General features: G+C 34.2%; 1 protein-coding gene across 1 annotated transcript in view; it reads left to right on the top strand.

Annotated features, from left to right (window-relative positions):
- Positions 1 to 18,612, top strand: part of CADPS2 (calcium dependent secretion activator 2) — a 355,227-nt gene extending 336,615 nt beyond the window's left edge. Inside the window, exon 9 of the mRNA XM_017507634.2 lies at positions 18,495 to 18,612. Coding sequence (XP_017363123.1) covers positions 18,495 to 18,588 — 94 coding nt within the window. The 3' untranslated portion in view covers positions 18,589 to 18,612. The remainder of the gene's footprint in view (positions 1 to 18,494) is intronic.
- Positions 18,613 to 23,370: the final 4,758 nt, after the last annotated feature.

Here is a 23,370-nt window from a genome sequence, read left to right as displayed (position 1 = left end):
TTTTTATTAACATGTTAGCAATTTGTTAATTGGCATTAATAACATGAGACTTTTCTGGATATTTCATATGAGAAATACATGTGCTTAAAGAAGCTAAGGGAAACACAAAAAGGTAAATGTATTCATTAGCCCCATTATAGCATTTGCCAGTGCCACTGCTTGGTGCCACCAAAAGCAGCGTGAGTTTGTTGATTTGAGTGGTTATAAAAATTTAAGACCATGGGTGTACATTTAAAATCAAAGAGTATTTTCTGAAATTAACAGAATGATCAAGGAATGGACATAAAAATACTAGCTGGTGGCAGGGAGCTAGGTGAAGAGTTACATACATTCAGGTAAGACAATTATTAATTATTAAGAAAGTGATTTCGTCAATATCAAGCCTTTAAGCTCCAAGCTATTATTTTAACCACTGCTTTATATTATAAATAATTTTTACATATTAATAAAGATATTATTGGTTATATCTAGAAAGAAAACTTTATTTCAAAGAAGTTTTCTAGTTTCTGGCACAAATAGACAACTACCAGTATCCTACATTTTAGATACGTAGGGATTTAAGAGCTAAAAGAGATTTGGGGGTTACATAGCCTAGCATCTCTATAGAGCAAGAATGATAGGCCTTTCTAAAAATGGGGGTAGGAGTGGAGACATTTATTAACCCTGTTACTGAATATATTCTGGGCAAAGCACTGGGTTGGGCATTCTGGCAAATCAAAAGATAATCTCATAACCTTGTCCCAGTGAGAATATTTAGTGTTCTGTTTTTGTAAGTAATGCTTGTATCCACTTGGGGGCACTATGATCAAATTTAAAAAGCAAACAAGAAAATGTTATTTTGGTTTATTTCCATCAAAATTGTTCAATGTACTCTTGGGAATATAACTGTATACTTTTAGATAAAATACTTTTTAAATATACAGAGATGGTTGGTTTTTGTTCATTTTTGTTGAAGTTTCAGAATAGGTACAGACTAAAACAGTGGTTCTCAAAAGTGTAGATACTGGATACTAGACCAGCAACATCACCGTTACCTGAGAACTTGAACATGCAAATTCTCAAGCCTGATCTGTCCAGTTTGGAACTCTGGGAGGTTGGTGGGGGCAGCAGTCTATATATTCACAAGCTCTCTATGTATGATTTTGTTGCTTATTAACATTTGAAAACCCCTGAATTAGAATATGTACAATTTGAAATACTTTTTTATTTCCAACTGTTGAAAAATTAAGCTAGCAATTAGCTTATCAGTATGTTTGGAATATTGTGGAAAATGTGTTTAGGAAAGTTTCCTATATTAGCAATAGATAAATAAATGAGTCTGAAGACTAAAGGTAGTTATTTTTGCGAATGATTTTACAACTGTGTCCATATGAGTCAGAGTAGTTAGTTGAATGGTCATTTTTATCTCCTCCTCAAAAAAGAACAATTTGAGATAAATCATTTGTCATATTATGTAGAAAAATCAGACAATTGACAGAATTTCCAAAATCTAACTTTTTGTGGTGATGTTGGGAGCATAGCCTAGATGTCAAGATAATGCTAACAGTATGTATTTTTAACATCTCTATAGTATCTTTATACTTATTACTAGGGATAATACATATATTAGGTCATTTGATCCTCTGGGTAATTCTTTGAAGCAATTAGGAAACCAATCATTACCTCCATTCACAATTAGAAAAACTGACTCAGACTCAACTGTGACCAGTTTTAGAATTCCTATCTGTAAGTATAATATTAGTATAGGGACTCTACTCATTTTCTTTGAAATAAGTAGGTAATTTTGTTGCCCCATTCTTAAAGAGTTAGTGGGAACAACTGAAAGAGAATACTGTTGCCCTGAAGAGAAGAACTTCAGACCTCTGGTTTTAGGAAGGAGAATCTCTCCAGGTGTAGCTGACTAGACTGTGAGGCTAGAACTTGAATTCTGAGGGTTCCTGTCCTGGAGGGATTCTCGCATTCTTTTCTTAATACTGTGCTGGACCTCAGATGTGCCCTGACTTCACCTCGTCTTCTGTCTCTTCCGTTGTGGACACTCCGTCCTTTGGCTCTTTGTACAGTTAAAGCAGCGTAGAACTTCTCAAAGTCTTTATGCTAAGGGACAACAAATGAGAAATGAATCACAAAGAAAATAAGGAACCCCAGTACAGCTTGCTGACACTGATGGATTCTGAGCTGTTAACGCTACTGTGATATGACACTGTCTGCTCTAGATTGCTGACTTTAAATGGCACCTCATGAGGCTTCCCTTAACTCTTAGTTGTTTTTTCTCAATGAAGGTTGCTATCTTACATCCACAAGCGATGACATTCTAAATATGTGAACACTTTCACATTCACAATCAATCCAGCATCTAGCATAGGATGTCCCTCTTCCCAGAATGCACGGAGTGGTCTTGATCATGTTGTTCTGAGATCAAGACCATTTCCTCCATATATAAGAATTAAAAAGCTTACTTGAAGACAGTTTTATATATATAGCAGCTGGAGCCCATTGCTTCAAAATAAATTGAATGCTGAAGTGAATCTTGTAGCAAAGTCAGAAAGAATAAACGTTTAATGAATATCGTGTATTAATAGTTACATGTAGTTTTTAGCATAGTCTTTGTAGTATTAAAAGTATCAGAAGTTGGTTATAACTTATTGTCTGTAGCAATAATTGAACCTACCTTATAAGATTGTTATATTAACTAAAATCTGTAAAGCATATAACACAATGCTTGTAATATAGAAAATCTATTTTTTAAAAAGTTGTTATAAGGAAAATAATGTGATAAAATGCAGTGGGGATACTTATTTAACAACATTAGTAGAATATGCTATGGCATATAATGTTTTATAATGTAACATAGTCTCATTAAACTCACTTTTTAAAATTTGTTTTCTTTCAGATAAAGCTTAATTTACTTGAATGCTAGTGAAAAAAAAGGTTAACTTAAGCTAAATGGAAACCTTTACTTATTTCAGAGCTTATTTAGGAAAACTGTATTGAAATTTGTTAGAATTTTATGCTTTTTAGAGTTCACAAATTTATTTTTAGTTTACTAAGGATCATTTACTCACCTGTGTTCACCTGTCTGGAATTCTCTCTTGTAGGAACTCCCACGGTAGTTTATCTTTACCTTTTATAATATCTTCTATATTATTTTGGTATTAATGACGAGCATATCTTCTGTTCTAAACTACCAAAGTTAATATTAAATAAATCAATTACCACTGAAGAGCACTAATTCCAAAATGTGTCTTATAGTGTCTAAAGTAAGTTTTTCTTGCCAATTTTCTAATTGTAGATCAAAGGAAGGAAATAAAGAAAAACCTCTGGGGAGCTAGAGATTATTTGGATTCTGGTCTGTTAACATTATAGTGTAATTCTTGTTAACTTTCCAATTATTTAGGTATCTCCCTGAAAAGCAGATATTAAATAGTCACAATTGAATAAAATCTCATAACCAGGAATGTAATTTTGCCATGAATCTTCAAGCAAGATTCACATTTTATTTTCCTGTGGAAAAATAATCTACCTTCTTAATTGAAACTGAATAGATTTTATGTTTCTTTTCAATTCTACTGTTTAGATGGTGCCATCTGAAAGAGAGAGAGGAAAAATATGTTTAGAAGTCATTTTCTTCCAAGGGCTGATTTTCCCCCCATTCCATTTAAAGGTTGTTACTTATTAAGAAAAATCCATAGACACCATCAGACTGGTTTTAACTCTTTTATTCTTTTCTGTTAAGTATTCTCATTCCTCTACAAGTTCATGTAACGGATTTCTAGTCTTTTCCCCTAGTTTTATACCTAAAAGGAGAGGGATTTCTGCTTATAATAGTTTTTAAATTAGGGATGAGTATACTTTTTTCGTAAACTGTGAAATAAATGTATTACTTATTTCTTTTACTCCAAATGTATTTTTTTCTGCCTCTTTCATTTGTATGCCTGTGAATGTTTGACTGTGAAATGATTCTATTAAAATAGGAATATTGAGTTATTTGAACTAATATATATCTTAGTGTTGCTTTTCTGGAGTGGGAAGGTACTAATTTTCTGTGCTGAAATGTGCCTTAAGAAAAAAGAAAAAAAAGGAGCAGATTTTGTTCCAGAGTTGTTTATAAGGAACAACTTCACAAGTACCTTTGGACGTGGCATTGCAATTCTTGTTGGATAACAGTAGTATGTATGAGTCCAGTAGATGGCGCACACATTCCCCCAAATGGAAAATAATTGTCTTAAAGTAGAAAACTTGGTATTAATAATGAAAGTGGCTTTATTTAAGTCGAATCAAGTAATCTTCAAGACATTTTCTTTTTTAAAAATGTAAATAGAAAAGATTAAAAGGAGGTGAAATGGTAGTTCATTTGGACATATTAAACTTGTCAAGATACTTTTTCAAATTAATATAGAAATACTTTAATGTTTAGTAGTATATGAATAATGAAAGCTATCAAAAGGTCAGTTTTAACAAAAAATATCTGAGGGTTGAAATTTGGAATATGTTGTGTAAATGTCAAAAGCTATTCTTCCTACTAACTATCTTGGTTTTATTTTTATGTGTCCTGCATTTGTAAGCAGAAGCACTATGAATATAGTTTTGTCAGCAAATAAACAAATGGAACTCTTAAGCTTTAAGTTAAAAAGGAAAAGAAACATTGTACAAATCGAGCCTGATGTAGTCCAGCCTTATTGCACATTGATTCTTTATTATGACTGGCTTTACTTTGTTATTCATTCTTCTCTAAATGAATAAAGATGAATGAAAGAGAAGCTGAACGCTATAGTTTTTGTAGTAGTCTAGAATTTGTTAGTTGGTTGATAAGTAGCAATTTCTTAAGAACTTAAGAAATTCAGTAGCTTGAAACATAATACAGGTACTCTATATAAACATTGCTTTCATCTGATGAATAAAAAGAGCTAGTTTTTCTTGTTGTAACGTGTGTGACATTGTAGGTATTCTTCGTTTTAGAAAAAGATGTACTTAAGTTTTTGCCCCATTCTTGGAAAGCTTTTTTCCTTAAATGGGACAAAGTTGAAAAGTTTATTGCCAACCCCACACCCCAAAGAGTCCTTCAAAGAAGTTAGGTTGAAATATTTTCTGTTCTACTAACTACCACCACTACTACTACTAATGCCTTGATTTACATGGTACTTTATAGTTTAAAAGGCTTCTTTATATACATCATTCCAGCAGATTTCTGTAATGACACCGTCTATTATATCCGGGCTAATATTGCTATCCCTGTTTTACACATGAGAAAAGTGAAACTTTACCTGACACTTAGCCATTTAGAGAATCGTTTGTGTTCTCTCTTTCTCTGTTTCTCTCTGTGTCTCTCTCTCTGTCTCTCTCTCTCACACCCCCTCTCTCATTTTTACCCTTCCCTCTGTTTTGGGGGAAACATTTATTCTCCATTCCCAATACTTGCTTCCATGTGAGGGATATTCATTGCCGTAATGAATGTTCTCTGTTCATTGTGTATATGTCTGTCATGGGCAGGATCTTCTCATGGATTGGCCGGTCCTCTTCTCACTGTCTGTGACTGGGCTGGGGAAAATACATGTCATAGTAAAACTGAACCTCATAAGGAAGCCCACCACTGGGAGGAAGAAAAACACATACACACATTATTCAATGTTATCTTTACCAGTATTAAAGGTGATGTTTTGTCCTCTGTCAACTCTTAAGTGAATTTGTTCGGAACTCGGGCAAAGGAAAGAGGCACTGAATTACTTGGCCTCCTCAGTGATTCCAACAGTTTTCATATATCAGGCAGTTTTTATTTTTAACATATTAGTGAGAGTTAGAAATCTGGTAGCATTTTGAGATCTTTAGCTATCTAATATATTCTGTTCCATTTCGACTGAAAGGTACTTGTGATACTGTGAGATTGAAGCCATTTTCAGCAGAGGTTCAAGAGCCCCAGGAGTCCCTTTTTGGGATAAAGGGGTTTAAGATGCACTGAATTCCTGAACCTCTAACTGTTGTCACAGCAGTGGCTCCATGCTTCCCTTAATGTTTTCATCTTCGCATTAAGTTAAAATTCAGGATAATATTCTGCTGTTAAAATTATTTGAATACTCTTGATCCAAATAAGTATAAAAATACCAACTTTTTGGAAAATCCAAAGACTGTCCCAGACTTTTTAAAATTTTTGATATATGTTGTATAATTTTTGCAAAATATTTCCTTCCTTTATTATAGTTTTATTACAGTTGTTCCTAATGACAAACTAGGAACAATCATTTAGTCATTTCAAAAATGTTTATGGAGTGTCTGCCATATAAAGGAACAGTGCTGGGCAGTGAGGATGTGGTGAGTCACAACCGATATGGCCCTTGCCCGCATGGAGTTTGCAGTCTTGTATGGGGAATAAACATTAGTCAAACAATCTGCTGGCCTGACTTTGTGGAAAAAAATGTCTACACGTCACCTAGTTGGTAAAATAAGGGAATATGACCTAATTAGGGATACAAAAAGTTCTGCTCTGAGACAATGGTAGTTGAGCTAAAGAGATGGTATTAAATGGGAAATGTGAGACTTAAGAACTAAATCAATTTAAAAGTAAGTGTTGGAAATGGGATGACAGTGTACAGTGTGCAGGACCGGTGGAGTAAAACAGACTACATGTGAACAATTGGAAGGGCAGTGAGAACCCAGAGAGTATTTGTACAAAGAAGCTATGGTGTCAAAGTAAGACTATAATAATATCAAAGGAGGCCTGGAGGGATGGCTCATGCCTATAATCCCAGCACTTTGGGAGGCCAAGGCAGGCAGATCACCGGAGGCCAGGAGTTGGAGATGAGCCTGGCCAACATGGTGAAACCCTGTCTCTACTAAAAACACAAAAAGCTAGCCAGGTATGGTGGTATGTGGCTGTAAGTCCAGATACTCTAGAGGCTGAGGCATGAGAATCACTTGAACCTGGGAGGTGTAGGTTATAGTGAGCCAAGATCTCACCAGGGCACTGTAGCCTGGGCAACACAGTGAGACTTTGCCTCCAAAAAAATAAACAAAACAAAAAAACTTAGAAAAAGAAAAGTATCAAAGGATATCAACATAGTGATTATAGACAAGAGCAATTGCAGAAATGCCTATGACTAACTAATATGTCAAGTGTTCAAGCGCAGAGTATCAGAGAAAGGTTACCAAGAACAAGAGCAAAGCTGTGTCCTCAGCCTGGGGTATTGGGCAGCTTATCAAAACAACTACTGGCATACAGTTCATAAGGATATTTTGTCAGTGACTGATCACACATATGACAGTAGCCCCATAAGATTTTAACAATTTTATTCTGTAGCCTTTCTATGTTTAGATATGCTTAGAAACACAAATACTTACCATTGTGTTACAATTCCTACAGTCACAAGCTGTACAGGTTTATAGCCTAGGAGCGATGAGCTATACCATATAGCCTAGGTAAGTAGTAGGCTATACCATCTGAGTTTGTGTAAGTTTACTCTGTTATCTTCTCACAATTGCCTCATGATGCATTTTTCAGAAGGCCCCTATCATTCGGCGATGTATGACCATATTTAAACACAAGGGAGCAGAGCAGAGACTAAGACACTGAAGATGAAATTCTATCAGAGCTGGATTAACAGCAAGCATATTTTACTGCTCCGTTCCTCCAGCCTTGAATAAGAAGTCTACAAGCCTCCTTGACTACAGACAAGATTGGTCATAAAGTATAAAGCTGAAGTTCAAGTGACGTAGTTGCCATAGAAGAGGGCGTTGGGAAGGGAAGTCTGTGAAACACGCTGAATGTTAGGAGGATGTAGATACCTTTGTAAGTAAGTTACACGAAGGTGTTACTCTAAAGATGGACATAGTTTGTTTACTAAATTTCAGAGCTCTTCCAAAATGTCCTCATTAACCAAGACCAGAGAGCTGCGTAATAGAAAAGAGGCCTTTCAGGAACCAAATATAATCCATGGAAATTATGATGAAGTTTTTAAAGAAAACTTTTCTTTAAAAAAAAAATATATATGTGTGTGTGTGTGTATTTTTTTTTTTTTTTTTTTTTTTTTTTTTTTTTTTTTTTTTTTTTGTGACACGGTCTCACTCCATTGCCCAGACTGGAGTACAGTGGCACTATCATGGCTCACCACAGCCTCCTGGACTCAGGTGGTCCTCCTACCTCAGCCTCCTCAGCCACCGGGACCACAGATGCATGGCTAATTTTTTTGCATTTTTTGTAGAGATGAGGATTTTGCCATGTTGCCCAGATGGATCTCAAGCCCCTTGGCTCAAGGGACATGCCCACCTCGGCTCAAGGGACATGTCCACCTCGGCTCAAGGGACATGCGTACCTCAGCCTCCCTAAGCACTGGGATTACAGGCGTGAGCCACCACACCCAGCCTCAAACATACATTTTTATAGATTCCTAGTAAAAATATGTTAGAAATGAAGAGGGTATTTTAATTATGACTAGGATATTAATTAATTCAAACAGAACATAAAAACCCAGTTATGTAATTTTATTGCTTAAAGACTCATTAACAGTAATCTAGTCCAGCTAATTTCCCAAAGTATGTGCTAGAGAACATGACTGATATAGATATTTTACAGAAGACATTCTGTACTTTTGGAGATACCACATACACTACTCTCCCCTACCTTTGCGCATGTCTGCTACAGGCTCTTAGAAGTCCTTAATATAGAACTTGCTTAGTTTTGTTTAACTGAATACTCCTCACATTTATTTGCCATTCTTTTTCTTCAAAGTACCCCCTTGTATCCAGATGTTCCAAGACACACACTGTGGAAAACATTGTATCTCAAACTGTTATCTTAATTATTCTTTAAAGTGTATATAGTTTATAGAATGGACATTTTATGTACATCTTTCACTTGAAATTCTCAGTGTGAAAAAGGTAGACTGATACCTGCATTTCTAAAAAAGGAAATGGAGGCCTATAGTATTTGTGTTAATTCAGGATTACCTGTATTACATATAATGTTAAATAACATTTGATCATTTTGTTACACCTTGGGAATAATGCACCCTGAAAGAGAAGGTATTTTTATTAGTCAACATGATATGGTTTGACACATACATAAAAGCCTTTGCTAAACCTTTTATTTCTTGCTAAACGATCTACATTTTCAGGGAAGGGAAAGCTTAATGGAGTATCTCACAAAAATATCTAGGATTGCATAAGTAAATCATTTCCTTTTAATTGTTAGATACCTCAGGGCCTTTTTGCCAAGATTTGCAGAATGTCCTTTTCTTTGGAATGTGTTGTAGCCTTACTCCCAGAGACATTCGGATCTTTACATCCCAGTCCTCTTCTGGATGATGGAGACATAGACCTCTCTGCAAGTTTCCATGGTTGGGGTAGAGGGGGCTATTCAGTAAATCCTCTGGGCATTTTTTCCACTATTTATTTATTTCTGAGACATTTTATAATCAGCTTGGAAAATCTAATTTTCTTTAACTTAAATAAAATAAAATAAAATGAATTATTTTGCAAAAAGAACAAAAAAGAATGATCACCTACAACTACATCAGTAGTTCCTGATGTCTTATCTGAGGGTGGAATGGGGTTTTATGGTCTTATCTTGTCAGTTTGTCTCTATTCATTTTTTAGATTTTGCTATAGCAAGCCAAATTTTAGAATACTTTTATACTGTTTTAAACTGTTTTAACTGTTTTAAACTGTTATACTTATTTGAAAGTACTGATATGAGTTGAGGCTTAACTCGGATTTAACTTAGGTGAAACTAACAGAAGGTAGAACTTCTCAGGAAAGGGAAGAGGGACAATTCTATAAAATGTGATACCTAAAATAAGCAAAGAACTCTATGTTTTATGCATTTGCTTTTAGGAATCTCCTGTTTCTGTAGCACAGAAATTTTAAGTTATTGCTCAACGATAGTAGTTATTATATACAATAATAATAATAGTAGTTATTAAAAATGTTAGGGTTTTTTTTTAGAGTAACTGTATACACTCTAAAAAAAAAAATAATAATTAAGGCCGGGCGTGGTGGCTCATGCCTGTAATCCTAGCACTTTGGGAGGCCGAGGTGGGTGGATCACGAGGTCAAGAGATCAAGACCATCCTGGTCAACATGGTAAAACCCCGTCTCTACTAAAAATACAAAAAATTAGCTGGGCATGGTGGCGCGTGCCTGTAATCCCAGCTACTCAGGAGGCTGAGGCAGGAGAATTGCCTGAACCCAGTAGGCGGAGGTTGCGGTGAGCCAAGATTGCACCATTGCACTCCAGCCTGGGTAACAAGAGCGAAACTCCGTCTCAAAATAAATAAATAAATAAATAACAGTAATAATAATTAAGATGACAGTTTGAGATACAGTGTTTCCACAGTGTGTGTCTTGGAACATCTGGATACAAAGAGGTAGTTTGAATAGTATAACTATTTTCTTTAGTCATAATTTCTCCTCAAATATTATATAATTTTATTTGATGAAGATCCTTTCCATGCATCCCTACCTCTCTTATACTCTTTCCCATAATAATTCCAGTCCTATCATAACCAACCAGAAAGTATTTACTTCTAAGTTTCTTAATGCCCAGGTCCCAATGTTGTCTTGAATCAGTTTCTGTTTTCATCTTCAGTTGAAATAACCCACCCCACACAACCTCCCAAAAATGTCTTAATCTTGTGAGGTTAAATAAAAGAAAGAATGTAGTGAAAGGAAGATTCCTTTTATGTAAGCAGCAGAGAACTTATAGGGATGACTGAAAGTGCCTGAGGGCATTTGGTCTCTATTGGTTTTCACTTCAAATGCAATGGTGCCCACAGATAGCCTGTATTGTTGTCAGTTAAATGGGATCATGAGTGTCTGAAAGGTGTTTGAGAATGAACCGAAAATCATTTTCACAAGTGGATGATTACTTCTGCCACATGTTAACCGAACTCTATCCAAACGGCCCAGATTTTTGAGCCTGCATTAATTGCTCTTTCAACCTTGACTGAGGCTTCTCTTATGAAAGCCCTTTCCAGGACTAAGCTACTCTATATATTGATTTTTTTTTCTTTCTGTATTTTTCCTTGAAAAATGAAGGCTTGTAGAAGAAAAGGCTTTATCATTCAACATGTAAATTGATTGTTGCATTTCTTTGAATAAAATGCTAGACTCATAAGTGATACACCAAAATTAATAGTTCTTTTTTTCAAGTACCAAATAATTCCCATCTTCTGTATACAATTATGTTTTTCAAATATTCATTAGTGATGATTTCTCATCATAAAGTAAAACCATGACTCTCACAGCATGGACTCAGTGCAAATAAATTGTCATATTCTCATTTCTATTAGAACTGTGTGCCACCACTCTAATTGAAACGAAACTACAATATTTAGTAATGTGTTGGGAGAATTTTTGTGTGTTGAAGTATTCTTTCAACAATCTTCAAGTAAGAAAGATTTTATAAAGTGCTTTTAAAGTGGTTGGGTAAGCGAGTTCTTTATTTCATGTTACTATTTTCTGTTTCAAATCTGGCATAGAGAATATTACCTATGTCTTCACTATTACTGGAATAATATGGGATATAGTTCAAACATATTGTGATATGAAGATGAGTTAAATCCCAATTTTTAATCAGAAAATTAGTTTTTTAAATGTCATTGACTTTTGTGATTATAAATGTTAGCCAAGAATATATAGTATTTAAAAGAAAATGGCTTAACAGTAAAACTTACTTCTGAGGTTTTTGGCTTAAAAGAAAACAAATCGGAATAATACATGCGAATATAATTTTTTAAAAAACACTTTCAAAGGGGTACTATGTAAAAACAAGCATTTAAAATAGTTTTGTTTTATAAGCATCGCAGCATTAATACTTGAAATTTATTTTTACTAATCTTCATTTTACTCAATAAAAGAAATCTATTGCCAAGAACCATTTTATTGGTACTATAATACATATGTTAATGTTCAGCAAATTTTTCTAAGGAAAAGTTTTTATTCCTGCTGTCACACAACATTCTGATGGATTTCATAAAGACTGTTTTTGTTCGCAAATGAAAGCTTAAGAAGTAACTGTGGTGTATCTCACAGCGACCTTATTAATGATCCTTTTAAGGATCATGTTGACACAAAAAAAGACTGTATAATTTTTAATGTAGGTACTGAGATACTCTAATGACTATATATAACTATAGATATAGAAGATTTTTAAAATATACTATTTGCCTTGTTGGTAGTAACTATCTTGGCTTAAGGACTGGCCATTTCCCTAATGAATCAATTAGGCAAATACCATTTAAAAAACAGTTTTCTCTTGACTTTTTCCAAACACTATAAAGTATATTCTATATATCTACATCATATTTTAAATGTATCATAAAACATTTGGGAGTTTAATTTCTTCATATCTCTGACAGTTGAGGATACAATATGACCTAAGTGTAGCTGGAATGTTTTTTAAGTCATAGGTGAATGAAACTGGTACACATTTAGTTGTTTTTGTGCTTTGTTTCCTAGCAATCAGTTGTGTGTTTCTTCAGAGCAAGTAGTGCTCTCCATTTGAAATAAACCAGGAGAGGGATTAATACTTTATGATTATTGCTACGTTTATACTGACTGATAAAACCACATACTTCAAGGCTTTACTCTTGTGTGTTAAATCTGAGCTTTGTGTCAGTGCTGCTAATTTCTGTTACCTAATCCCATGCAAGAAGAGAAAATTTTAAAGTTAAGGAGGCAACTTTTGTTCAAAGGGAACAGCTTCTTAATACCTTGCTTGAGTTGGATGTGTTCATGAAAACAAACACTTTAAATACTATCTGAGCAGCTATTTAAAAATAATCCAAAACACTCTAGTTACATGAGTATTGTGATACATTGGAAATAGTTCAATGGATAAAGTGTTATATTTAAGTTAGCTTTGGAGATATGTGCTTGTGAAAATGTTATGTACAATGGAATACCTCTTTTAACCCCATTCAAATAATTATTGGATCAAATTTAACTTTGATTAGGGATTTCCCCTCCCAGGGCCATTTGCTAATAGGGCAGCGGAGAATGTAGCATGACCATGAGAACTGATATTTGTGTTCTTTCGTTTTTCCATTCATTTCTGATTTAACTAAAAGAATTTGACAAAGATGATAAAAATATAAAACCAAATTCTGTAGGTTGTTAGAAATGAATAATGTTAAAAAGCCCTTAAACACACACAAAAAATCTACTTTCCTCTTCAAAATAAGGTGAAAAATATTCATAGTACTCATTAGAAAATTCTTCTCTCATGCTGTGTGATAAATACTTATTTTATTGTATAACATTATAAATTGTAACATAAAAACTAGTTAAATATGTGTTCGCAGTTTAACTGGTATTTGGCAGGTCTCATTTACATACCCTTAAAAAAAAACTTTTTTGAGTTACTCATACAATCATGAGGAAGCTAGTTATGACTCAGCAGATTATAAAATATTGTAATATATTGTCTATGCTGCAGCATAGACCCACTAGCAAATCTCTAGTACACTAGCCGAGGTGCTCACTCTTCAGCATGACACACGTATTTCTTAGATAATATTCTTCTATGTGTTTATTTGGTAGACTCATACTTTATAAAGCAGTAAAATGCCAATTGCTCAGAATGCAAATGATAATAACATTAAAAACAGATATTTTAATGCAAGTAAATAGCTATCAAAGATCTGATAAACTAATTGTATTTCCATTATATGTCAAATAAATGGTTAGATTTAATTTTATCAGTTGTGCCTTTTCCTTTTACATAATTATGCAGTTATAATTTATTTTTATAACAATGACTGTCAGTTATTATTGGAGCCTTTCTAATCATTAAAGACCCAGTTATATATTTTTTAACTGTTTGAAGTCAACTCCATTTTTATATGCAAATTATTTAAAAATTGGCTGTAGATTATATATATATATATATATACACACAATATTTCTATATAGAGTAACTCATTTTTCAGTAATTAAAGATACTGGAACCTGTAAGTGTAATGAACAAAATCTATTGCCTGGTAAAGCATAATATCAGGTTAAATGTAACTTTTACAAATTTTTCTGAAATAGAAATCCTTTTGAACTTAGATGCATAAAAAAATTATAACACTGAATATTAAGAAACAATAAAGAACAGTAATTCAACAGCAATGCTTTTTTAGTTTTGTAGATGTTTTCTAATGAATGGATTATCAAATATTTACCAAATAGTCCAAAGATTTTGGCTCCATTTTCCTCATTCTCTCCACATTCTAGCTCTTCTGAGGTAAATTCCATCAACAAGGAATTTAGACTATTATAAATTCCAAAACTCGAGAATGACCTTGACAACTAGAAAGGCCATTTAAGCATGAAAGCTTATAGGATGTCTCCACTGTACTCAAGATAATGAGATAAAGGACTTTTATCTTTGGTCTTTAAGCATTTGACTTAGTCATACCAGAAATGCATATTTATAGTCATAATGACCACATCCCCCAAATATTTAATAATGGTAACTTTTTCTGATTACAAAAGTAAGATGTACTCTTAAATATTTGCAGTTGGTAACTCAAAATGATATAGGCAGTTTGGAAAAAAGTTTGACAGTTTCTTATAAAGTTAAACATATACTTTCAATGTGACCCCACAGTCCCACTCCTAGATATTTACCCAAAAGAAATGAACACATGATACACAAAAATACTTGTACACAGTGTTTATAATAGCTTTATTTATGATGTCCAAAGAAGTGGAAACAACTTAAATGTCCACCAACTAGTGAATAGATAAGCACATTCTTGTGAGTCCCTACAATGAAATATCTATTGGTTAGCAATTATATTAATTACATACAACAACATGGATGAATCACCAAAGCGTAAGGGAACTTTTAGGGAGGTGGAAATGTTCTATTAGTTGATTGTGGTGGTGGTTACTTGATTATGTCAACACTTAATCAAATTAGACACTAAGCAGGTAAGTTTTACTTTATGTAAACTATACCAATAAACTTTATTCAAACAGAAAAAGGAAGACATGGCCAATGTATGCATTGTGGAAATACAGAAGGGCCCAAAGAATAATATGAAATTCATCTTTAATTTCACTCGCCGGATATTAACTATAATTTTAACATTTTATTGCATTTTCTGGATGTTTTTCTATGCATTTAATATGAACTTGTGTGACTGCATTTATAAAACTTAATATTTTAAGAATTTGCCCATACCATTAGTAATTCTTTATTTGGTCTCACTTTTAAGGCAACCTTATACATTTTTAATATTTGATTTTAGGATTTTTTGGGTGTTTACTTTTAAATAATATTGATGAACACTTTCATCTTCATTTTTCCTTTATTTGTTTATTTATTCTAAGAGACAGGGTCTTGCTCTGTCACCCAGGCTGGAGTGCAGTGACATGGTCATAGCTCACTGTAGGCTCCAACAGCTGGGTTTAAGGGATCATCCCACCTCAGCCTCCCAAGTAGCAAAGACAGGTGTATACCACCACACCCAGCTAATTTTTATTTTTATATTTTTATAGAGACAGTCTAGTTTTGTTGCCTAAGCTGATCTTGAACTCCTGTCCTCAAGCAATCCACCTGCTTTGACCTCCCACAGTGCTGGGACTACAGGCATGAGCCACTGCATCTGGCTCATCACTCATTTTTCAATGTGTTTCTTATGCTGAGAAACTGCTTTTAGGGCTGGGCACAGTGGCTCACACCTGTAATCCCACACTTTGGGAGGCTGAGGCAGGTGGATCATGAAGTCAGGAGATCAAGACCAACCTGGCCAACATGGTGAAACCCCATCTCTACTAAAAATACAGAAATTAGGCGAGCATAGTGATGGGCGCCTGAGTCCCAGCTACTCGGGAGGCTGAGACAGGAGATTCACTTGAACCCAGGAATGGAGGTTTCAGTGAGGAAGGCAGCTAGACAGGGATACTTGATACCTAATCCCAGAAATCATCATTTAAATGCTTACCTTGGTTCCAATCACAAATTCATTTTTATTCTGTTCCTCATAACATCTTCTACCGACTCCTTGATAAAATGTATATGTATCCATTGTCCCCTACTTTTTGTCTTTAAGGAAGCCATACATTTTAATTCAGACTTGTTAATCTATCATTTTGATGATGATGTAGCTGATTATTATTCTTTACGCAGGACCTTCACTGTCAGCAAGACTGACAGTTAGTGGCTTGTGGTGTTGATGATTTGTGTATCACTATTTACTTTCGCTTGTGTGTGACCCAGTTGCCCAGCAGTCTGCAAAGAGAGACACTTTGAAAGGGTTGAAAAGCAGGCTGTGGTTCCAGGCAAAGGTCCTTCCACATGCTCTCTGTGGCTCCTAGCCAGCTATTTGGTGCACATCTTGCTAGTGCACTTTTTCATAGAGGGCGTCTGTCATGTCCGCAGTATCTAGCTGCCAAGGTCACTGCTGTTAACCCTGAAATAAGAGTTTGGGTATGTACATTTCAAAACAGGAAATTGCAGAGGAAAGACAGAAAGAGAGCAACTAAATATCTGTCACTAGAACCATAGAGAAGAAATTAGAAGTTAGAGCAAAGGTGGAGCAAAGGGTTTCTAAGGGGACCTTGAGAAGAAACAATGAACAGGTGAGAACAAAAGCAGTAATGTCTCAGCCAGTCATTAAATAAATTTACATTCCATCCACAAGCACAGATGATGGAAGTAAGGGTACCGTGAATGCTGAATAGAAGTTCACCAAACACTTCAGTTAGCTGATGTGCTAAAAGAAAATATGTAATTGTTTTGGACCATTTGGGTGATGCTTTCCAAGGCAAGAACTTTGTTTTTATTCTGACTTTTAATAACTCCCCTGGATTCTAAAAATTTCTGGGAATTTTAGGGAATAAAGAAGGAAACTTAAATCTGCCATAACTCTACCACTCAAAGACATAATTAGTAATATTTTGGAATATTTTTATTCTTTTACAAGTTTCAAATCATTAACCCTGTGTGTGGTTTTGAATTCTACGCTTTTCATATAATAGTATACAGTGTGATACTTTCCATATTATTAATGTTATTAAAAACATAATTTCATTGGCAGCATGGTATTTCTCTGTGTATATTGCCAGCATGAATTGAATAATTTCACTGCTATTGGACATTTGTTATCAATTACCAATAATATAAACAAGACTGTCCTACATATCTATATAGCATACATTTTTATGTTCATCACTTTATTACTTTAATACATTCAGGAATGAAAGAGTATGACTATTTCTATGTAAGGACATGCCATCTTACAGAAAGATCATCTCCCGAGATGTTACACACCACTAGCAGTGGATGAGTACCCATTCATTCACCACACCTTAGCCAACTTCTTATGTCACTGTTTTTAAAGGGGGGAGCAAACAGTATGTTTGTGGTGTTTCGTAAAAGAGAATTATTTAAATTATACAGAAACTAAAAATTCAGCCTAAGACTTTAGCTTTAAAAATTGTGCAAGTCTAAAAATCTTAAGCCCCTAATAAACTGTTAATCATAATGCTTTAAAAAAAAAGCACTCAGAATTGTATATAAATTTAACTTGAACAGCCTCTGCACTGTAAACTTTCTTTTCAGAATAAAGGATTGTGATAAAATATTTTTTAAAATCTTTATTTTTAAAAGTAGGCCTCTACCTGTCATATTTTAAACTTCCAACAATATTTTCCACTTTTGTAGGAAGCGTGCTTGTAATTTTGTGGCATAATTTTGGAATAGCTCTCCATAACCAGGTCACACTAATTTTTAATTTCTTCTTCCTCCATGATATTTCAGTATATCATTTATATATTCAGTAAGAATAATATTCTCAAGTGATTGGCTAATCATTTCAATTCAGCTTACTAAGGTCAATGCAAAGGTAAAGAAAACCCCCAGCTAAAACTATATAAAACCCCTCAATGGCATCTTTTTTACTATCTAAACTTTGTAGTTAAAAAAATTTGCAGCAAGATGCTTTCATAAGTCATGTAAATCCCATAATGGTGTAGTTAGCAGAGACCTTAGAAATCAGCAAATCCATCCTTTCATTTGATAGGTGAGGACATGGAACTGACATTGGTGCAGGCACATTTTGGGGTCACCCATCTGGACAGTGTCCTTTCACCCTGAATTCTTGGCTGTGCAGCTGGTTGCTCCTCAGGCCGCACCACTCAACCCCAGTCATTGGAGAACTGAAGCATTGAGAACCATGTCCTCAATTCATAGCCTTTGTCTCTTCTAAGAATTGTGTGTAAGAATAAAATTCCTGCTGGTTCTTTGATTATCGTTTCTAACTCCTACTTTGCTCAATTTGTGGTAAGGACTGACAAATTGATAAGCCACATAAATCAATTCTCTTTCAAGAACCCAGAGTAAGCTAAGCCATTTGTTACACAGAAGCTGTATGTTGTCTCACATTCCAAATGAGCTAAACTTTGCCTTTAGCAGGCTGGTCTTAAAAATAAATACCTGTGGAAGAAACGTGATTACATGGAAACACAGCATTATTCATCTAAAGTATTCTTTGGCTTTTTGTTTTTCGTTCCAGATATCTGTATGCCCTTGGACAGAAGGTTTGGAAAAGATGGAAAAAACGTTACTTTGTTCTAGTTCAGGTTAGTCATTTTTTTCCTATTAAATAATCATTCTAAGATAGCAATTCTCAAAATTCGTTTATATGGGTTATATCTATCAACATTTACCATTTCAGAAATTAAAATATGTTTAAGGCAGTTTAAATAAAAGCAGTACATTCATTACATGCTAATGCTAAATGTAACTGCTTTATATTTGTGTAAAATAACTGTTCTCCAAGCCAAACATCTTAGTGAAATAAGTGGCATTGTTTTATGCCTTTGCACTCTTTACTCTCTGGCTTAATAGAACGTAACTGTATTCTTGCATCAGCTTCTGCATTCAATTTGTTGTAATATCACATAAAATGTAGCCTTTTAAAAACTCAACTTTATACTCATGGGAAAAGAAGTATGAAAAAGGGGAATAACTTCTGAATATTCTTATAAAGATAATTTTGACCTTATAGACCCTCTGGAAAGATCTTGGAGATCTCTGAGATTCCAAGACTATACCCTGAGAACCACTGCATCATTCTATATTTTATATATAAAGCATAATACTTATAATCACTCATTTTAATATAAATATTTATACTAACTGGCATATTTAATGCAAATACACTGCCATTTAATTCAAATATGCCAAATTTAATACAAATAAGCCAACAAATCACCTGTTCACATGAATATGTTTTTAAGTCAACTTGACTGGTGTATATTTATAGATGATTGGATTCTGAACATAGATTATTAGAACATTCAGTTTGGCTGACTCCTCTTTTGTAATCGTGGATAACCTTTGCTCATAGGCTATACTAATTAAGTTAAATTTATATTAAAGAATACCTTTCTAAATAAATGTCATTCCAGTCCATGAGAAATCCAAGCTATTTTGTTCCCAATATATGAAAAGAGTATCGCTCTTGGAATTTTTAACATAAAACATTCTGTAAAATCTCATTGATTCCTATATACCCATTAAACAAGCTTAACTGGGCTAGTTCAGAATGACATGGTAAAATGCCAAGGAAGGAAAATTATCATTTGCTGGCTTCCAGCGATACTTACAGCCATCCATCAATTGCTGGATAAAATTACATTATTGATATCCCATGTTAGCCTGGTAACTCCATGAAAAGTGTGAAAACTCAGTGAAAAGTAGTTTTATCTACATGGCAAACAGTCAGTCTGTTTTTTTTTTTTTTTCTGACTAAAAGATAACTACTTCTTATGTGATTAGAACTAATATTTGATCCACTTTAGTAAAAGATACATACACATGCACACACAGTTAATTTTTTGATATAGAGCCCAAGCATTTGCTTTGAAAAAGTCACCTGTTTGGGGCTGTGAGTGATCTATTTTTCAAAAACCTTAAGGCATCTTCTACAGTTTCCAGGTTTAGTTTTTTACATTGGTGCATGAATTTAAATGCATTTCGTAAGCAAGTTTAGTAGATATTTCTGGACATTTATTTATATGTTATGGACATATCTCGTCCATATCTAATTTGACAAGGTTGTGTTAGTGATTTTTCTGTATCAACTTTTTCTAAAACATTCAGCTAATTTTTCATAGAAACAGCAGCTTTTCCGTTATTTTATGCGTTTACGTAAAATCTCATTTAACTACATAATTTCAGTAGCTAATGTTAGCATAAACTAGTTTGGGAACAAACTCAGCTAACTTAGTAAGCATAGATCTTAACTGGTGGAAATAGGTATGAAAGAACATGGGAATGTAACCCAATAACTAGAAATGTTCAGCATATCATTTGCATTAGTCACTGTTTTTTTTTAAAGTGTTTTTAACTAATTGTTTTAATATGAAAGTTAGGCTTTTGTAGATCAGTCATAAGAGGTCAAATGATCACCTCATGCTTTTGACTAGGTAAGGTTCAAAGTAATCCTTTGCTCCTTATCTTGCTTTCTAGCACATGATCATAAGAATCAGAAGTTATAGGACAAACGTGTATACTTTGATTATTACTCATAAGAGAGCTTAGAAATGAAGAAAGGAATTGTAATACTTTGAGATTCTTAATTGATATGCTTTTGAGGGAATATTAGCCATGTCTTTGGGGAGCTAAAATTTTTCTCAATGACAAAAATATGCTTTACATTTTAAAGGCAAAATCTAACATAAATCAAAGTAGGCAAACTCATATGTTTCATAATTTAAATTTTTAAAAATACCACCAAACTGAATTTGAATTTGAATTTATTCTACCTGAGGTGTCTTCTTAAAATTTGAAGTCATATTTAAGCATTACATAATTAGTTTATACTCATATATGTGAATATATCCACATGCATTCCTGCAGAGAATTCCAAGCCCAAATTTACTGAGAATCCATGCCAGTATTCTGAGAAGTTTTAAACGCAATTGAATCTTCCATTCAATTTGGAATGTAATGAGAAGGCAAATTGAAGGCACACACTTCAAAATCAAGATGGATATGTATGGAGATTCAATGAGAATGACCCATTGGGAGGAACTGGGTAGTTTTATTAGTAGTTTTAAAGGCAGCTCTGATTCTACCCACACACAGCTTGTAGGTCCATACCTGCAGGCTGCATTATTGAAAGGCGAAGGAATCGTTTTCATAAGGAGGACAGTATACCCCTGCTGTGTCTGCCGCTGCCATCGGCAGAATGGTGCTCTGTTGATAATGTGAATCTCATCACCACTTGTGAGTGTGTATTATATGAGTGATATCGCTGGAAATCCAACCATCAGCTCAAGAATTTGTACTCATAAAAATTGATTGAGAGTTAGGTTTGGCCAGCTGTAAAGTCATTGTTCAAAATGAACACTCAAGGAGCCACTGAGGTGAAAAGACTTTTCAAAGACTCTCATATAAACATTTAAATTGGAGCCAAAAGGTGGGAAAATAAATGATTTGTTAATATTGAGTGTTTACTTGGCTTCTAAGTAAGATCATTTTGGTCTCTGTTTATATTCTGATGCCAATGTGGTTGTAGTAATAAGTAGATCTTAATGCTTTCTAAGAGGCTGCATTTTTTTAATGAAGGTAAATTTTGGTTCAAGCCAAATTGAAAGAACAGTGATTTTGAAGAATATACTTGAAATAATACCAGAATGAAACTTGTATTTGTTTGTTACTAATTTTTATTGTGCTTGTTTAGTGTTTTAATATTAGATTTGAAGGATATCATTGGCGTAAAATACTTATGATACTTTAATATATTGTAGTTTACTATAATAAAATAATTTAATACCTTTAAAACTCGGTATTTGAGATTTGAGCAAATGGATTATTACTTCATTCTATATTCTACTAATTCCTATTCAAAAATGTATGTCCCAGGTATTGCATATTCTGTAGTAAATAAAAAATTCTGAAGCACTCCCCTATTAATATAATTATTGCTATATTTAATCTAATAATCATTCAGCAATTACTGTATGGCAAGCATTTATGTAAAACATTTTTAATACTTTATCTTATCAGAATAAGCCTATGAGGATAGGTATTATTATTATGCCCATTGTACAGATAAGAAAATAATTCAGGGAGAGGTTATGGAACTTAGGATATTGCAGTTTAGTAAGTGGTAGAGTCAAGTTAATCCAGTTCTGTCAAACTTATATTTCCTGTGCCATACTGCTATGATTACATTGATGCACATAACTACAGTTGATCTGAAGACAAACAGATATGTGAATAATCATATCTGTTTGGATCATTCATTTCATGAGGTACAAAACAGTGTTACTCTATTAGAAAAATGGCCAGGGAGTGATGGCATAATGAGTCCTGTGCTCATGAGGCCACTGACTGCATGACATCATTGGAAACCGAGTAGATGTCTGTGTTGTTTTGGCCCTGTATCAAAGTGTTCACTGCTTGTTGTTGATGTGTCAGAATCATGACTTGAAGTTGCTACAAACAACAGCAGGCTATCAAGACATAATGTTAATTACGTATCAGCTGAGTTGGCACAGGATGTAAACAGTCAGCCATGCCACAGAGTGATCCATACCTGCTGCAGATGTATGAGAAGCACTCTTGCTAGTGAGATGTCATCAAGAGCTGCTTTCAATGTAAAGTGGCTGCCCACCCTATTGATTTCTGAAATATTCAGCACACATGGGGACCCACTACAACAGACTCCTCTCACTTACTTGAGAATGAAACTACTGCCTGAAGAACACAAAGTTCAGTTATACACTCTAGGTTTAGTCTGGGACTCTTAACTAGTGTTTGCTTATGACAGTAAGATAAAGTGAAGTGAACAGACACGTTGTTGCCAAATCAAGAATATCATGGCATAAGACTTTATAGCTTTATGCTTTAAGTTGGATTAAAATTTACAAACCCAGGACATGCTCAGTGCAGAACAAAAATCAAACCATACAATGTTTATGGTAGAAAATGAGAGGCCCCTTCGACATTCCTGCCAGCACTGCCATGTTATTCTAGTATCCTTTGCAAAAGCAGCCAAGTAGCCATTGCTAACTAATAGTGTGGCCTTCCAAATTTGTTTGGAAGGAGTTAGGCAGCTTTAGTTTTTCATTATGTGAAACACACATCCATTCATTCCTAATGAAATCATTTCATATATTTTTATTTTATTAGTTGCTTTGTTTCTCCTTTAAAAATATATCCGTGAGAAGTTACCATATCAAGAATCTACTTTAGGCCAGGTACAGTGGCTCCTACCTGTAATCCCAGCCTGTTGGGAGGCTGAAGTAGGAGACTCACTTGAGGCCAGGAGTTCAAGCCTGCAGTAGGCCATGATTGCACCATTACATTCTAGCCTATGGGGTAACAGAGCAAAACCCCATCTCAAAAAAAGGATTTATTTTAACTGAATAAATAAC

The sequence above is a fragment of the Cebus imitator genome, unplaced genomic scaffold (assembly GCF_001604975.1).
Source record: "Cebus imitator isolate Cc_AM_T3 unplaced genomic scaffold, Cebus_imitator-1.0 Scaffold381, whole genome shotgun sequence".
Taxonomy (NCBI): Eukaryota; Metazoa; Chordata; class Mammalia; order Primates; family Cebidae; genus Cebus; species Cebus imitator.
The sequence above is the reverse complement of the archived record's forward strand: the minus strand, read 5'-3'. Positions and strand labels throughout refer to the sequence as shown.